The following is an 18,785-nucleotide window of genomic DNA, read 5'->3' as shown; positions in this document are numbered from 1 at the left end:
TACAATACACAGACCAGGACACTGCTCATAATTGTACAGTATAGATGCAGGATAAACCCTCCCAAGCTTGCTCACCCCATCTAGCATTTCCAAACAAAACTGACTGGAGTTTCTGTCGGTCCCTCAGAGAGGCAGCCAGTAACTTCCTGACGGCCTTAAGCCTGCAGAGGAAAAGCCGGAGTCGCCAGCTGTCCCACCAGGTGATGTCCGGGAACATCTGGGCCGCTCTGAGGATAGCTCTCTCCATGATGGACCAGCCCGAACTCTTCCAGGCTGCAAACATCGGCGACCTGGATCTTCTCATGCGGGCCTTCAACCTAGACATGTGAGGAGCGGGAGGCGATGACGTCTCCCCCTTCTCCCGAGCTCTGATTCCCCTCCCAACAGCCAAAAGCCCAAAGTGTACACACATCAGAAAGAGTTGGGTCTAATGTTAGAGACAATAGTGTGCTTTCTTTGCACGTTAAATATAACTACAGCAGTCAAAGTTGTTGTATTCCCTCCCCCCATGTACCTTGGAGCAGTTCTGAGGACAGGTTCTGCAAGTGCTTGAAGTGACTACTTTGTGATGGATTTGCACTGCAATTTGTGATTTCCCTGAAGAGCACAAGGACGGGCAAAGATTGTACGAGCAATGCCTTAGAGAACACATCAATTAAAAACTGACTCATCCAGTGGAACAGAGCTGAGCCAGGAGAGACAGACAGACACACAGACAGACAGACAGACAGACAGAGAATCTCACAGAGAAACCCTTAGATGCTGTAGAAAAAAAAAAGGTTTCATTATCCAATTACTTTCAAAGACTCAAGACTGTCTCACCATCCTAAAGGAAGGATTTAGTGAGCAGACGATAAAGACTACACCATATGACCTGGAACTCCAAATTCTGTTCCTGGCTTGTTTTCATCCTCTTTCAATGAGGAATAATAACACTGCATGAATAAGCATTTTCATAAACGGATTCTTGTTGGAAAATTAACATACTTTTAGAAGTTTTCCCTTTGCACTTCAAACAAACAGATAACTTCCTCAATCCAAGTGGAATGTGCAAGCCAGGTTGTAAAGCCTTACTCAAATGCATGCGAACAACAATATTTATTTACACTATTTTTATGGCAACAAAACGCTAAGCCATTTTCAGACTGGTTTTGATTTCCTTGAATAACTGCAGCGTCTTCTGAACTTGAAGGCTTTCTGAACCATTAAGTATTTTTTTTTTGTTGGTCTTGGCTCCTCGCTTCACTTCTCCTCTCTATTCCCTTTATCCTGACTGGTTGGAGAAATGCACACTAAAGATGGGCAATGTGGATCTGTAAAAAACGTCATTACTCTTTTGAAAAACTTTCAAACTTCCTCATATGAAAAATCATACAGGTCAAACAAGCTCTGTTTCAACATCTGGGATGACTTTCAAAGTAGTCTTTTCATGATTTAAGCATCACACTCATTTTTCTGCAATTCCATTTCCTTAAATTATAATATAATGACATTACATATAAAGGATGTGTAGCTGCAAGCCAAGCTCCATGAAAGAGCTTCGGGTATTTTTCTAATACAACCATTTGTATCTTTGCTGCACCTTCGCAGTCAGTGAAACTCATCTAATTAATTCACACAATTCTCCTTAGCCATCATGCATGGTCAAAATATTAATGTGAGGTTGGAAGGATTGCCTTACATAATAACAGACCATTTTGTTTTACCTGTCAAGTCAATTCACATTATGATGATGAAATGAAATTAAGTTATCTGTGAGGCTTGCATCCACAAAAATCACATTTTGAGGCCAAAAGAAAAATATGATTGTATGAAAAATCTAATTCCAGATTACAGTGCTTTCTCTTTAAATGTGCTTCTTGGCTCACGGCCTCAGCAGTCTATTAGCGTCACTGTTGCTAGTTTGAAAGTCACTCTGGGAAATGAATGTCACCGTTCTTAGCCATGCAACAGAGAGTAACTGAATCCACTGTACTGTAGCTCAGCACCACGGCGTTAAACTGGCAGGTCCACGGTCTGGGTGGAGAGAGTCGGTTTTATTCTAGGATCCTATGCAAAAGGTCATGTTTTATGTTGCCATTCTGAATTGTCAATTTGCCCCTGTCTGACTCAGTGGACCAAAAGGAAGCGCTGTTTCTGTGCTTTGAAAGAACGCTATCAGGGTCTACCAGAGACCAGGAATAGGGCCATTCATCTTCCAAACTGTACAGCTTTGATGTCATGGTTTGTATAAGAGTGTTTTTTTAGAAAACTGTGGAAGAACAAAAACTGAGCGTTATTTGTCAAGAGAGAAATAGTTAATGGTCAGTGATTCTGCAAAAGCAGGGACACACACAAAAAAAACTGCCATCCACCTTAAGTGTAGCTTTCGTGTTTTATAACCCTATGGTGTGGCACTGTGGCTTTGACCTCGACTGCACCCACCAAATTCATTGCTGTGCATCAAGGCTCGCTGTCAGATGCATGTTTTATTTCTCTGGTCCGCTCTATATATTCTCCTTGAAACTCACCTTAGATGGACTTATTCTGCCCTTTGAGAAGAAAACTCACCCGACTAGCATGGGCAGCTAGAAGACTGAACAAAAATTATGGAACAACTTAAATTAGGAAGTTAATCACTGGTACCAAGACTTCAAAACGACCTATAAAATGGATGTTTCAGATTGAAACAGCTCAGTAGCAATTACAGTCAGATACTTAAAGTCTTTGGCACAGAGTCTCTGTGGCCAGCCATGTTTAATAGATCAAGGAGCCAGCGGCGCCCACTAAGACACAGCACATATGTGCATGCCACTAACAATCTGCATCAGGGGCAGCCTCAGCCTGTGAAGGCTTTCACCCACACTGGACTCACAGTGGAAAAGGCAACTGGGCGGAAGCAGAGGTGGTTCTGCAAATTTATTCACTTATTCAGAGATTTGATGATTATAAATCCAGTGTTAGACAGTGTAGCTGTCACAGTATCTAACCTGACATAACATGCACTGCAAAACCTGACAAACTTAAGTTATTTTATCTTGTATCCAGACTTATCAAGCTTATTTTAGGATTTTTTTTTTAGTGAAATCATCTTACTGCACTGGCAGAAAATTTTACCGGTTTCAACAAATATGACTTTTTTTTCTTCAGGATAATGTAACTTGTTTCTGGTCATTAACTTGGTAAAAGTGAAAGTGTCTTGGAGAAAGTTTTGTGTTTCAAGATTTTCTTCATTGTTTTATGATGATTTCTTGAAAGAAGCCATATTGGCATGTATCTAGTGAAATTTATTGAAACCAGCAAGACTATCTGCCAATGAAGTGAGATATTTTTACTAAAAATATCACAAAATAAGTTTGATAGGTCTGGAAACAAGATAAAAATCACAACTTGTCATTTTTTGCATTGTGGATCATATTTATAGTCTGTGCTATGCTGTGGAAGATTCTGTTATTGAATGCCTAAATAAATTAGATTTTTTGCATCTACGCTGTAGGTGTGCAGCCCATCTCTGTTTTAGCCCAGTGTTTGTCTCCCTTGGTGTCCACCAGTCAGTTGGAGTGCGTGCCACACACTGGGCCAGCTCTGGGCACACGTCCCTCGGGTATTTCATTTGGAACAGATTAGATTCTCAGCAAGTCCAAGACAAGCTTTCCATCTTAGTCAACTATTTCCTCTTCGTAAGCCGTTGACCAAATCCACTTCTAATGATTCCCTGAAAGATGCTTGAGAGCGCAGACGAGGGAGATATTGTTTGGGCCAGTATTCTTCCATTTGTAAATCTGAACGCTACATGTTCCCCGTCCCCCCAGCTGTCTTAAGTGTCAACAGCAAACTGTAGAACAAAGCTCAAAACATGATGTCTGGTAATTTGTGATTTCCAAAATAACTCTAATTTTCTTATGAGGCTGTAGGCCTTTGCTTTTTTGCATTTCAAATGATGATACTGTAGTTATGTAGAAAATGAAAAACTTATTTTTTTAAAAGGTTGTTTTTAAATTGCTGGCTAACTCTACAATACTACTATGTACACTACTATATTGCAGTGCATTGAGATAGGATGCCTGATGACAAATTCCCTTTTGTAGAACCTACTGTACCTTCTCAGGTGAGACGACCTAGCTGAACGCATGCTCCTGAAGAACTCGTCGAGGCTGACCGCATGCTAGATCCTCTACGCTTCTTTTCAAATGCCATTTTCATTTTTATGCATGAAGTTCATGGAAGTGCTTTCTTTCTCTCCCACTGACTTGTACAATGGAATATATCATGAAGTTTCCTCGCAATATTTCTACAATGCACTTTTAAAATCTGCAACCTTGACAAAAAGTGGCGTATATACAGTATATTCAGTACATATTGTACACAAGATGCTTTTCCTCACATAGGCGGAGTGTAAGGTGCATTACACTGCGACTCTTCCACACATGCCGATACCTTGAACAAGCTTGAATACATGGCTACAACTGTCCGATCATAGCTATCTTCTGTAATTTTGTAACTATGACTTATACAAATTATAACCGTATTGATAACACTTTGCAGTAACCCCAAACTATAAAGCATCTCTTTAGTTAACAAATGCTTTGTAGAGCATTAAAACCAGAGTACCTATGCTTAACAAAATATCTATAAATTGTTATGCACACATTCATAAAGCTACTGTAAACTATTAATAGTTAAAATGGTTATAAATGCTTTATAAAGACCTTGAGTATACTGAACAAATGTATTATAAAATACCTCACCAGTTAAAAAAAACATTACTTTATCACTTATGTCCATGTATATTAATGTGTGCAATACTATTTATACATGTCCCTATTAATAATGCTTTATAAAGCATTTGTAAGTGCGTTGTGAATGTGCACAGAACAAGTTATAGATGTACTTAGCCTTCATGCATTAATAATCAAGTTGCTACACTCTATAAGGCGTTTATAAACAGTTTATAGCTGATAAATGCTTCATAAGTTGGGGTTTGTGTAAAATGCTATCAGTATATCTTGTGTACAATACATTTCTTAGTACCCACTCCTCTAATTCACCACGTGTACAAAGGCTGTTTATTCTGGTTTATTTATTTATCTATCCAACATACCTGTATGAATAAAATGATATTTTGATGCAAAGAATGAACTTAGAAATTATATACTTTATATACTGTAATTATTAGTTTACTGAAACACCTATAATGCATATTACTCTCCCTGTATAATTAATCACAAGAAACGCATTAGCACCTTTGAAACATACAATATGAAAGTAATCTTTTAAAATAAACTCTTGTTATATATTCTATGCTCTTGTGTCTTATTTACTTCTAGAAGAAAGAGATTTCACCAGTTTCATTCTGAATGAAGCGTCAGTACCAAGTCTCAACAAAGGTGTAGTTTATTGAATTATCCAAACATTGCAAGTAAACAGCACCACTGGGTTTACTGTCATCACAAGATACTCACATATACTGTTAGAATACTGTATCCTAAGCAATATTTGGATAAATACATACATTACAAAAGTCAACTTAAAATAATCCCTTCAGGAAAACTGTATGTAATGAAAACTACAGAATTGGCACAAACTTGTTTGCAAAAAGGCAAAAAGGAAACACAATCGAGTAAAAACAGGTGAAGAACCATTGCGACATTTAGTTAAATGAAAAAGAGGATAAAACTCACAAAAGTACAATTGTACAATCCAAATGACTAAATGTCAACTTTTAGTGCACATGCTGACAGTAAAAAGGCGTTTTGTGACACAAATTAAACCGTTAACCTTTCACAACTCCGAGAGAAAGAGAGTGGAAGAGACCGAGATGGAGGGAAAGCTGAGACAAAACGAAAAAGACAAGAACACCTAATAGATATGACCTGGGTCGATCCACAGTAATGAAGCGCAGGAGGCGGGGGGGGGAACAAAGGTGCTGAGAAATAAAGAACTAACATCTGAAGTCATCTGTCACTTAACGGAGTAAAGCAACTTAACAAGGAGCAGTAGAAACCCTGACGTGGAACAGGAGAGGATACATTCTACTTATTCGGTTTCTGTGAGAAAAACGGTTTGTCCGGGAAAGAACAGCAGAAACACAAGACTTGCATAGAGAGAGACCTTTGAGAATTTCCCCGCTGCATAGGCAATGAACACTACAGCAAGTTGATCAAGTAGTATCTGATGAGGATGAGAAGTCAAGAGGTGCGGTCTTCTTCCCACACAACAGAAAAACATGAAGCTTCCCTCAGAGAAGCCTCAGGGCAGCGTTGTTAAAGGGGAACGCCACTGAAAATCAGGTTTTATTCTGTAAAATAGATATTGTCCTGAAGGTTTCCAGAAAGACTTTTGCCCGTAAAGATGATTAGCCCTCAAAATAAAAGAGACACACATTACTTAACTGACATTATCAACTAGCATAACCTCAGATTGTTGAAAGAAGGACAATCATGATCCAGCACTTTTTCCTTTCATAATATGTAAAGTATCTCTCAAAAAATATCTTTCAACCCTCTAAGGCATGTCAATTCAATGTCAAAAGACTGCCATCTCTTTCATTTTGAGAGCTAGCAACTCAAAAATCAACTCAAAACTCCAAAACTTTTAAGAAATTTTAAGAAAGCGTCTACTTTTGCAGAACCTGAGAGTCAATTTTCAGTAGAACTCCCCTTTAAAACGAACCCAAAAGTACACTGTTGAGTGCATGACTGGAAAATTCATTCAATTTGTTTTCCTAACAGAACAATAAATGCTTACTGACACCATGTAATGTTGCTCTGCCTTGTTGAGATGCAACAAACAAAACCAGATTCAAGTCAAGTTCCATGTAACATACAATGAAGTCTTAAGCCATAACTAGAACCAGGGTGTGCACCCGACTGTTGAGATGTTGCCACTGACTGTACGTTCACAAATATCTAACAAAACAAGCACATGCAATCTACGCTGAGCCTGTCCCGCATGTGATGAACACAGTAACTGAGTTAGAGCACAGAGTCCAGTTTAAGGTTTTAGGCCCAGTTGTGTTTTTTGACGTGGTTTCAGAGTGTTAAAGCTGAGGAACAGGCTTTGGTTGCAGTGAGCACCGTGAAGTTATACATTCAGCACTGCACCATGTCTTAGTAGTACGAGGAGAGGAGAGACGGCCTTCATCATGTGTTCGAGAAGAGATTTGGTTGTAGTGCATATTGCTATAGAGGTGAAAACACTAGTGTTGAGATGCATACATACATTAAACGATCTGTAATAGGTGGCAACAGGTCAAATTCACCTGTAAGGTTCAACTAAAACATTCATTTTTTTTAACTGTTAGTGGTCTAAATCTGTCAAAGTGGGCCAGTCGCATCTGAGGAAAAATACTGTGTACGATGCAAATATTTTGTACAGAAATTCACTACAAGACTGAGGACTTCTACATAAACTCTATGTACACTGATGGTTGATAGCCAGCTTAAATTAGGCATGGCTTTCCTCATATTAAGCAGCAATTATATGCAATACTGTAATCGCTTTATAGACTTTATACGGCCACTTCAAGGATAAACCGGTTCAGCAGTACAGCAGTTGAAATTTAGGCGACCACATTCATTTGCTTGTAGTTGGTGAATAAATATTCTAGTTCTATTGCATCAGGTGCAGGATCTGAAATAATCTCTTAGTCTAAAAGTGCTTTCAGGGAAGGAAAAAAAATACTGTTGTTTTGAAAGCTGAAATGACCTCAGATTTGACCCGTCATTCAGCCAATCAGGGATGATTAACTGGTCTCCGGTCTAGATAATAAATATAATAATACCTATTCCTGGGCTTCTATGTAAGCGCCCATCACAGCAGGGTCGTTTTGTTTTTCCGGTGTTCTCCCTCGTATGCTGGTAATTTTTTGGGCATTGTCCAACTAAAACATGCTATTGAACATGTTTATAGTTCCTGATGTCCTTTCAGTTTCCCAGGGGGTGAAGAAGACTCTCGTCTATTTCAATGCCACACAGTAAAACGCGAAGCCACCAGCAGCACAGTAATTCCTTGTTTGTTGTTGCAGTTGTTGCAGTTCAGAGCATTTCAGGGCTGGCAGTGAGGCACTGCCGTTTCAATATACATTTATAAAACGTACCACTTTGAAAAATACTGGCACAGTAGCTGAAGGCATAGAGAAGGAACAATAAGATCTGATATGTGACATTATTTTGTGTATACAGCACTCCAGTCATGGACATTGCACACATCCCTCTGTACCTACACTGTAGAGACAAAAGAAAAACACTGAAATACACATTTAAAGCACAATATAATAACACAGTTGCACAAAAGCACGTTGCTTTCCCTTTGCGACCACAGCAGTGTTGAACATTTTCCTCTTCGCTCCTCAATGACATCGTGATAAGGCGAGCAGTTCTCCTACTGGCTGGTCTAAGTGGTTATTTCCATCGTTTTCCACTGTAGCTGTTGTTGCTGTTACAGTTGTCTTCCAGTCTTCTGGTTGCAAGGCTGCGGTTCTCTAAGGTTGCATGGTGGAGGGAGGGAGGAGAGGGGGTTGGGGTTGGGGGGCGGGGCTCTAGCTCAGTCTAACTGCTAGAGAGTCGATGGTAAAAGTAGATGTAGCCCAAGTCTTTTGGAGGCCTTTCTGACAAACACACTTTGTGGTCGTTGTAGATCACCCACCTGCAGGGAAGGGAGAATACGTGAGGAAAAAGCACATTAAACCTATTTAAATTCTTTGTTAGAATGGTAAACTACAAACACGTATGCTTTAAGATCTCATGATTGAATTTTACTAAACTTGGTGAAAGAGCTTGGAAGCAGCTTCAAGAATAAAATCAAGCTCAAATTCTAAATTCAGCTGGACCACTTTAAATGCTTGATCAAAGATGTATTAGATACTGTAAGAGACTCTGTTGTACTTGTTTTGTAGTCTAGACTGAATGCAGATTTCCATGCATTCATGTCACTAAGCGATCAATTTGCTTTGATGTTGTTTTTAACTTTTTATTGTCCTGTTTTTAAGAGCTCTTCCCTTGGAAACTGGATTTTGAAAATTATTTCCCGGTGAAACAAAAGTTGAATAATTTTTTTTTTTACTAAAATAATACAATTTAAATGAAATTCGGATATGTGCAAATTGTCGAGCTTCACATCACATCTTTCAAAAGTAACTGCTACAGGGACAGCACAAATGGGGTCAATTTATTTTTTCCATTTAATCCATTAAAAAAAACAGACTGACACTACAATTCTGAATTTCTTTTCAGACTTCTGATAACAAAAGCTTGTCAATAACAGAATTTTTGAGAAAATCCACTTCTGGAAATAACTGATTTGACAGTGAAACATCCCAGGAGAAGAGAAGACGAGCAAGGAAGCCCTTAACACAATATTTAAACTCTTCTATTCTGACAAACAGTAAAATCCTCCCTGAACCACAGTGAGTAAACCTGACTGAATATGAAGTATGATGTAATGCAGTATGTAACTCACCTTCCCTCCTTCTTGATGTGACATACGTAATGTCCGGACATTGTGGATGCTCCCATGTGGCTGATGAAGGCAAAGAGCTCATAACCTGGGAAAGGAAATCAAACCAGTCACTCTGCATGTAGAATAACATCACAGTGTTGTAGATTTTAAAACACAGAAAGTGGTTTCACATCTATCTCAGCCATTCACTCACACTTACATTACAAATAGCAGTTAACAAGGATATGCACTGCAAAAAAACATCCATCTTAACAAGTCATTTAGTCTCATATCCAGCCTTCAAATCTTATATTAAAAATTCTCTACCAATGAGATGAGATAACTCAATTTGTTTCCAATGCAGTTTCACTTGTTTCAGAATTAGTATCTTGAAACAAGGCAGATCACTGCACTACTATCAAAAAAAATGACGCTTGATTCTACAAAATTCTTGAAACAAGTTGATTTGCATTGGAAACAAGTGAAATTATCTAACCCCATTGGCCAATTTCTTCACTTATTTTAAGAAAATTACAATTTTAGGACTCAACAATAGACTAAAAGACTTGTTAAGATGGACACTTTTTACAGTGTGGAGATGCAACATTAGACTGTGCATTGTATTTGGAGGAGTATTCGAGTTAAAAAGCCCCTGAATAATTTGTTTTTAATGACGCTGTGGCCCGAACCGGTGTGGTGGAGCGGATCGGTGCCCAGCAGCGCCAGACTGTGTTTCTCCCAGCGGTGACTGTGTGTGTTTCAGGGTCAGACACCAACGGGGGCTCCGGGCAAAAACGCCCTTGAAAGTTCATAAAATGCCGGTGAAATTAAAAATGAGGGGGCAAAATGTGCCCTCTGAAAGAAAGTTAATTTCTTACCCTGGTGTGTGTGTGTGTGTGTGTGTGTGTGTGTGTGTGTGTAACCTTCCCTCCCTAGGCTGCTGCTGTGAACAGGAATGTATTCTTAGCCAACTTGTCTGATTAAAGGAGCGATAAGTTCAATTTTTAATGCTTGGCATCGTAAGACATTTTGTTCTCAAGCCAAAAAAGCAAATGACAAAGAAGTATTATTATTACAGTCTTTATATACTACACTCGACTGTAAAAATGTGACTTCATTGTTTGTGTCAAGTACAGGCTGCTGTACCTGTCGAGATTGTTGCAATTCCTACTAGTCTCCAGCAGAGGTCGATTTAAGTCATAGATTACTCAACGCACCTTTAAAAAAGGGGTAATAATTAATAAAGTCAGAGTCGTGCGGAGCCACTCACGTCCCGGTCCGTCTTTGATCCGCGGGCCTGACGTGTCCCGGTCCGGAGACAGCGTGGAGTCGCTGTGTGAGTTGGCGTTGGAGAAAGCGTTGTCGTTGGGCTCGGTGTCGGCCATGTCTGACAGGGCGTCGCTCTCCTCCTCCTCCGGGTGCGTGAAGATCCAGTCCAGCGCTCGCTCCAGGTTGTTGTTCTGAAAGATGAGTGGCAGGCACCCCAAACGTTAGCCAACACAGGTCATGTACAACTTTAATATATGACAAATTACAAATTGCAGGTATATGTCAATGATGAAATCTCAATTCAAACTAATAATTCAAAACTTTTTCATATAAACAAATATCTGTTTTGCTACTCTATCGCTGATTGATATTATACAATAATGATTCGTCCCATAGCCAGATCATTTTTTTTTTTTTTTTTTTTTTTTAATGAGGGGTCTCTCTTTGTGATGCGTTTTATGCTTACGGAGGCAACAACAAAAACATTTTTGGAAAGAATATTAAAAGGTATCAGAACTATAAAAAGCTTCAGTCTACAGTCTTTATTATTACAGGATGTTGGGCCTACACTGAGTGTAAAACACCAAAACAACGACCGCTTATCACCAAAAGTGTCGCCAAAATCAAGAAAAACAAGAATTTCACCAATTATCAGTTAAAGAATAGTTTATGTTGCTGCTTTTGTAGCTTCGTTACACTAATTCAGTTGACCAAACTGTTATGAACTCTTACAGTCACATTACAAAGGTTCAAATGTATTACACCAGTCATCTTTAATCACAAAACGATATTATTTTAGTAACTGAAACACAAAAAGCTTCACCTGACTTATTGATTTCCATGTTCTATCTTTGTTTTTTCTGTCTCTGTTGTATCTTTAAATAAAAAAAGAAAATGACTCCCCAAAAAAGAGGCTAAGCTAAATATGGTTAAATCTGTTAATATTTATCGAGGGGGGAAATTCCCCACCCGGCTTTTTGCTTTTAATCCAAAATAGAGGCGTGATTCATGGGGAATGTCTGCTGGAGGAGCACATGGGGGGGTGACGGGGGTTCGGGTGGCTGGTGACGCCGCCTGCTTTTTCTGTCTCTGCCAGTCAGGTCAGTGAGGTTGAACACTTCCTCCTCCTGACTCTGGGCTATAAATAAACGGGCCGTGAGACCCCTCGCTGCTTCACACCTCCGCTCCCCTCATGAGGAATATGTGTTTATTTTTTTCCCCCTCTATGAACACTGAGGATGGCAGCGAGTTTGGAGGCATTAGGGATGATAAACAACGAAGCCAGATGTCTATTTCAGTGGCGTATTAATGGTCTGCTGGTCTATTTTTTGCTGATGGGGCAAGTTGAAACAAGAGAATCGGGGGCCATTTCAAAACAGACAGCCGGTGACTTTGCTGCCACCGCATCCACTTTGATACATCATGCATAAAGGATCGATGCTCTGGTGCGTTTTACATCCGTTTCCAAATGTGTTGATTGAGGAGATAATAAAACTGCTGCACATGTACTGTACTGTAACCCATCCAGATCATATTGCTGGACCTGAAGAGCTGCATCAGCAGTGGCCTCTGTATGCTGGGACTATTTGTAAACAGCATGTAGAGCAGACATCTCTAATCGCTCAGGACATGCAGGACCTATTAAAGCTGCAGTATAGACAGCCAACAAGTAGGCCAGCCAAGCCCGTTTATGACGGACAGAGCTTATCTTTCATCGTCTCGCCCTCCGTCTGCCCTTAGAACTTAGAAATTAGTAGGTCACATCAGTATGAGAGATTTAGTACATGACTGTAAGGTAAGTTTCATGTTTTCATTTAGTTTCTGCTATACAAGACAGCTGTATTCTTCATTTTTTCCCCTTTCTTTTGAGGTGAGATGTTTTTATAAAGGCCCTTGCACATTTTTTTGTACAGTTTCTCTTCCCTCTGTGATTGCGTGCAGTTGAATAAACTAATTAAAGTGACAATCTGTGAGATTCTTTTTTTTATTTTGTCTCCATCTTTGTTGCTAAGCGCTCATTCCTGTGGTGTTTCTGCACAGATCGCCTGTCAATCAAACAGTGTGTCCTAAGTACTGCAACGTCTTTTTCCTTGGATTTTCTTGATGATGAAGTTTGAGCTTCTGTAGGCGGCGCTCTTTTCTTTGTCTGTTCAGCCATGTTGGCTATCGCTGCTCATGCTAACTACCCAGTTCTTCTTCTGTTTATTACAAACAAACTGCTGTTGCTGCTGCTGGAAACGTAAAATCACGTATCACGTCCTGTGCAATAAAGGATTATTATCAGGAAAGACCTACCTATGAACTGGGTATAGATTGAATCACTAGTGTGTTATATCAATCTGCAATCGAGAGGAGCAAAACTGACATTTATTTATATGAAGATGTTGAGGATTATTACTTAAACTACACTGACCTAATTATTAGCAGAGAAAAATAAATTACTAGAAGACAGAATAAAAGTCAGTTTTTGACCCCAAGAAAAAAGCCGTCACCTCAGTACCAGCTAATGGAATAAAACAAATTTATCAGTAGATGGGAGTGGAAACATGAGGGCGGCGGACAGCAGACTGACCGTGGCTTTGAGGGCCTGGATGGTGTGACTGCGGGGGAAGCCCATGGAAGTGAGGATGGCGATGCTCTCCTCGGGGGGCGAGTTGGCCAGCGGGGCGGCACCCATGGGGGTGTCGCTGGAGGAGGGACCCAGATCCAACATGGAGGGCAGAGTGAGAGGCTCTGCAAAGTCTGGGGAGAGAGAGAGAGAGAGAGAGAGAGAGAGAGAGAGAGAGAGAGAGAAAATAATGATATAGCTCTCCATTTATTTTCAACACAATCAGAATATATTTTTGTTTTCTTTTTTGTTTAGTTTTGGAAGTGAAAGTTAGCATGATAACCATAATTTACAGTCACAAAACCTCAGACGGCTGTTCACTCCTTTGTTGTGGTTTGTGATAAAAGAAGAACAAAGCTGTCAGATGCCTCCTGTACATCAAAACATTTTGAGATAGAAAGTCGTCAGTGTGTAATTATCGATCTGACAACTTGCAGATCACACTTGAAGATGCTCATTGTGAAACAAGATATCCACCATTTGAACTAGACTTTTTTTTTTAACTAGACTAAAACTATTTTAAAAGCTTTGCTAGTTATGTTTATGTGTGAAAAGGTGGTGACTAATGTAAATTAAAAAGTGAAAAATGTGAAAATACCCACTACATTTTGCTAAAACACATCTACAGAACTGGTAACCATTCTCAGAGTCCACAAGTCCAATTTTTCATAGGAAGCTGGAGTCTTACTTAGCTACTCTGCTAGAATTGACCCTGTTAATAATTTGCACACAGGCATAAAACATACAACTGCCGAACACACCGTCACACACACATGTGCATGCTGGGAAGCACTCTGGATGGATACTTTGCAGTGTTTAGAGGAAAAACAGCATGTCATGCAAACGCTCCCTCTGGCATGTTCCTGTCAAAGCTCTTTATCCACCAAGCTTTCACAACAGGAGCACAGTAATTAGTACTGTGAGCGTACACACAGAGATATATCTGTTTAGATGCATACACACACAGGGTAATTGACTTGTACTGATACACACACACACACACATACATATTTCCTAAACTTCAAAGGAAGTGAAAAACAGATCTTTCTTCTCCATCATAACTTTATGGAACAAGTATAACTTCACCAGTTACAAGTATAACTTTACCAGCTTAAACAATAATTATAATTATTATAATAATAACTAGACTAGACTAACTAGTCTTTGCTTAACAACAGTATTGGCAAGCAAATGGGTACTTATAGCTACTGTAAGGAGTAATAACTGCCATGTGCATCACAATACTACATCAGATGTTACATGTTAAAAGCATTTGGCTTAATGGGAAGTTAGAGATTATCACTGTTGTGTGAAAACAGTGTGACTCCAATTTGGTTATTTTGAGGTTTTCACTTCAGTTGAAAGGTTACATGCTTCTCTATGGGTTCTATAATTTCTCCAACCTCTTGGGCTTATGAAACCCATTCAAAACCCATTGAAACATGTCAAAATGCATTGATATCAAGCTAAAAGCAAAGCTGTTTTTCTTAGTTTCTGAAGAGTTGACATTTTGGACATATGAGCAGCAACGATGTGCCACTTTTTGAGAGTCGATACAAAGTGCTAAGGTGGGAGGTATTCAATGTTCCACCCTGCCGAGTCCTGACCTCTCAGTAGTGGGAGGAAAACCATTTCAGACAGCGATGATTATTACCTTCATGATGACGGCAGGATTTGTTGTTTTTTTTATCATTTAGGGTTCAACTCCCCTGAATGACTTTAAAAACTACTTGGTGCAGAAATCAAAGTTATACTCTTACCAGTAAAAGACTGAGGAAAGTATCGCACCAACATGCAGAGATACAAACCAGAATATTATAAGTTTGAATCTCCAATTTGGCTGGAGAATACGTGCAAGTAAAGTGAAAACGCTGTACACAGTTAGACCTACAGCTGAGGAACCCATGAGCAAGGCACTTGAATCCCTAACTGCTCAAGAAGAGTGCTTATAATGTCTTCTGTATAAACATGGGTAAATGTAGGAATGTGAAGCAGGACAGTACTGAGAAAGAGTCTATTAAGCACACCATTCCCCTAGCTAAATAAAGGTTAAAACAAAATAATGACAAAAATATGAGTGAAGGCAGTATCTAATATTTCAGGCTTTAAAAAGGGGGAAGTAGAGAGGAAAAGTGCAAAGGGAGTGTTTGGCTTTGTCATATGTAAAGTCGAATGTATTAGAACAGTGTTTCCCAACCCAGTCCTCAAGGACCCCTTTTCCTGCAAGTATTGGTTCCAGCTCTACTCTTGCGCACCTGATCCAGTTAAGGTCTTAATGCTGATTGGTAGAGACAGATCTACCTGAACAGAGCAGCATGAAAGTGTGTAGGCCCCAGTGGGATCAGGTGTGCAAGAGTAAAGATGGAATAAAAACTTGCAGGACAGGGGGTCCTTGAGGACTGGGTTGGGAACCACTGTATTAGAACAAATGAAGGGTTTCAAATGAAAAGGCTGAATTTCAATTTTGGGGAAAAAGTAATTATCTCAAGTTCATCATTCAGTATCTCTAGAATATGGAGAATCTAATATTTGAGAGTGTATGTTTTTGAACATCCCTAATGTGAGTGTGTGTGAGTGTGAATATTCCTGGGGCGTGGGTGGGGGGGTGGTGCTCTCTTCTCTTCTGGTGTTGTATTATTACTTATTGTTTACCTTTTGCATTTGGTACCTTGTGGATTTTATGTATGTAAATTATAATATCACTGTATTTGTTAGAAATTGATTCTTTTATTTTATTATCTTTATTATCTAATTATTGATTATTTTTCAAGTATGTACCTCTGTTATTGTTGTTAAACTCAAACAAGTCGTGCTTTTGGTTGTAAATTGTGTGTTTCCATTTCAATAAACATTTGGTCGCAAAAAAAAGTGTGTATATTTTTCATTTTGTTAAGCATGGACTTAATTTACCTACTATCTTCTAAAAACGAACAATTTAATTTTGTGCTATGAACCATTTTGTAACAGTAGGTGTCACTTTTTTTCAAATGGTGTGGAATGAAACTTAGGAGGGAAAATATGGGGGGAAAGGGTTAGAAAACTGAAAAACTTTTGCTATAAAAAAGGTTTTTATAGTCAGTCAGTGAATATAATATTACTGAGAATGAAGGAACCTCTAATTTCCAAGTGAGTTGTTGTTCTTTGTACACTTTTAACTGATTGAATTGAAAGTGAGCTGACCCCAACCCGGGTACAAGGGCACCCCTGCTGTAATTACTCTGCTGTTGGCCATAAACACAGCCTTCATTACTGTCCTCTGCCATAAATGAAAATGGGTACCACTTATCTCTCAGCACCGTCTCTATCTCAGAATCCTTGTCTTGTGTCCTTTTGATTGCACATCACACCGTTGTTTTTATGCCACAGGGAGACGTTTGTCTTGCAGGCACAACACGTCCCGCTGGCAGCTGGGGAAAAGGTATCATCCAGCAGCAATGTGGACAGTGAGGAGTGCTTTGGAAAGGCAGTTCTTACAAAAAGATGTCATTTAGGGATTATGTCTAGCTTTGAAAATGTAGCATCTCTTAAAAAGGGCCAATTCAGTCAAAAAATAAGCAAATATGTTATGTAGTACTGCATCTAAAAATGATTCATTGAAAAGCTTAGGTGTAAAAAAATGATAATAATGGGCAATTGTGTGTGTGTGTGTGTGTGTGTGTGTGTGTGTGTGTGTGTGTGTGTGTGTGTGTGTGTGTGCGCGCGCTGGGGGTAAAACGAGGAGAGACCTTTGCGAAACAGAGAGGAACAGCCTGTTTTTCTGATGTTATCGAGCCTGAACGCAGCCCATTTCGCGGGTGCATTAGGCCCATTTAAAAACAGGAAGGGGGAGGGGTGGGGGGTGGGGCTTTAAAGCTAACCAGGAGAATCAAACTGACACACACACACACACACACACACACACACACACACACACACTCACCGCCTCAGGGGAACATCACTACTGCTGAGGCTCTACTATGAGAAACAAAGTCAAAGTCTGATGCACTCGAGTTGTTTTTTCGGTGATGGTCTTACTCACCGACACGCACAAACATACAAATACACAAAGCGTACTTGCACACTTGCATACATGCATCACATCCAAACACACACACACACACACACACACACACACAATGAAACACCCAGTACACAGGCCCACAGTCCTGTGTGGTAAACACACATAATCACTAACTTTTGATTTATCTCTATGCAGTGGTATAATCAGAGATGTCATGTTTCCGTGTGTGTGTGTGTGTGTGTGTGTGTGCATGTGTGTGTGTGTGTGTGTGTGTCCGTTAGAGACAGCCATGTGTCCTATCAAAGTGGGGGTGGTATACTTGCTGCAAAAACTAATTTCAGCAGGTTCATGCGGACAAAAGGAGGCTTTTGCAGAAAAAACAAAGCGCTGCATTTGATTCAGACTCCTCAGTCAGTACAGGCTTGACGGCCAAACTCGTTGAATTCTTTACCCATCAACCCCCCCACTGTGTGACCGTCTGTGATAGGTCTAATATATCACATGACTGGTTGTGTTGCCTTGTGGAAAAGCATCTCCATTTCCTTTCCTGATTCATTGCCTTTGTTTATATAACATTGCGTGGTCAAATCAGCTCAGCTTACTGTACTTGTTAGAGAATATCTTCACCTTTATGACCGATTAAATGGTTTCTAAATCCTCATATCAAGGTTATTATAGTTTTGCATTTTTCATTAGTTTTTATTTTTATTTCGTTTTGACTTTTTGTTTTCAATTTCAGTTTAGTTTTAATTAGTTTTTAAAGCGGGTTTGCTAGTTTAGTTTAGTTTTTATTTTTTGAAAATGCTTAGTTTTAGTTTAGTTTTTATTAGTTTCAGTGTTAGTTTTAGTCTTTTTTTGTAATATGGAGTATTTGTCAGGGGCGAGATTCAAAAATTCAAAATACTAGGCTTATGTATGAAATAAATTGACAAAGACGAAAACTAAAGACATTTTCTCTATGATATTAGTTTATTTTAGTTAGTTTTGTGAACACAAAATACAGTTTCAGTTAGTTTGTAAAGCCTCGTTTTTAATTTTATTTCAGTTAACGAAAATGTTTTTTCACACCTAGTTTTCGTTATTTAGTTAGTTTTCGTTAACGATGATAACTTTGCCTCATATTCCCTCAGCCACCTTTGCCGCTCATTCACCGCAGCCGTCATTGAGTTTTGTCACCGCTATTTCCAGTTTTCCCAAGTTACGGCTACCTCACTGGCATGGAGTGTAAATAAACAAACAATACAAAGCCGCAGCAAGTACACACAAAATTGTATGAGGCGACGCATTCGGCTGTGTTTCTATTTCCGGCAAGTTTGACTTTGTTGTAAGTTGTAAGTATTCCAATAGGTTTAGGCACTGTACCTCTACCTGCTCGGTTATTGTAAGTGGACAAAGACGTCAATTAAATGTAGAAGTTAAATATTAAATATGTACGTGTGTGTTTATCTGTCTATTTATCTGCCCATAGCGGTGCTCTCCTGTGGCTGCCTT

The 18,785-nt window shown here is 39.3% G+C and overlaps 2 protein-coding genes across 2 annotated transcripts in view; one reads left to right on the top strand and one right to left on the bottom strand.

Annotated features, from left to right (window-relative positions):
• The window catches only part of pex5la (peroxisomal biogenesis factor 5-like a), a 44,388-nt gene extending 44,059 nt beyond the window's left edge, over positions 1–329 (top strand). The window contains exon 14 of the mRNA XM_071543646.1: positions 128–329. Coding sequence (XP_071399747.1) covers positions 128–329 — 202 coding nt within the window. The remainder of the gene's footprint in view (positions 1–127) is intronic.
• An 8,199-nt stretch (positions 330–8,528) lies between these two features.
• usp13 (ubiquitin specific peptidase 13) overlaps positions 8,529–18,785 on the bottom strand; it is a 34,982-nt gene continuing 24,725 nt past the window's right edge. Inside the window, exons 18-21 of the mRNA XM_071543653.1 lie at positions 13,259–13,428; positions 10,688–10,877; positions 9,439–9,523; positions 8,529–8,625 (exon numbers count right to left, since the gene is read on the bottom strand). Of these exons, the coding sequence (XP_071399754.1) occupies positions 8,529–8,625; positions 9,439–9,523; positions 10,688–10,877; positions 13,259–13,428 (542 nt within the window). The remainder of the gene's footprint in view (positions 8,626–9,438; positions 9,524–10,687; positions 10,878–13,258; positions 13,429–18,785) is intronic.

The sequence above is a fragment of the Centroberyx affinis genome, unplaced genomic scaffold (assembly GCF_046629955.1).
Source record: "Centroberyx affinis isolate AG114_WGS23_722 - 3 ecotype Tasmania unplaced genomic scaffold, CSIRO-AGI_Caff_v1 ptg004359l_1, whole genome shotgun sequence".
NCBI classification, from domain to species: domain Eukaryota; kingdom Metazoa; phylum Chordata; class Actinopteri; order Beryciformes; family Berycidae; genus Centroberyx; species Centroberyx affinis.
This window is presented reverse-complemented; position numbering and strand designations above follow the sequence as displayed.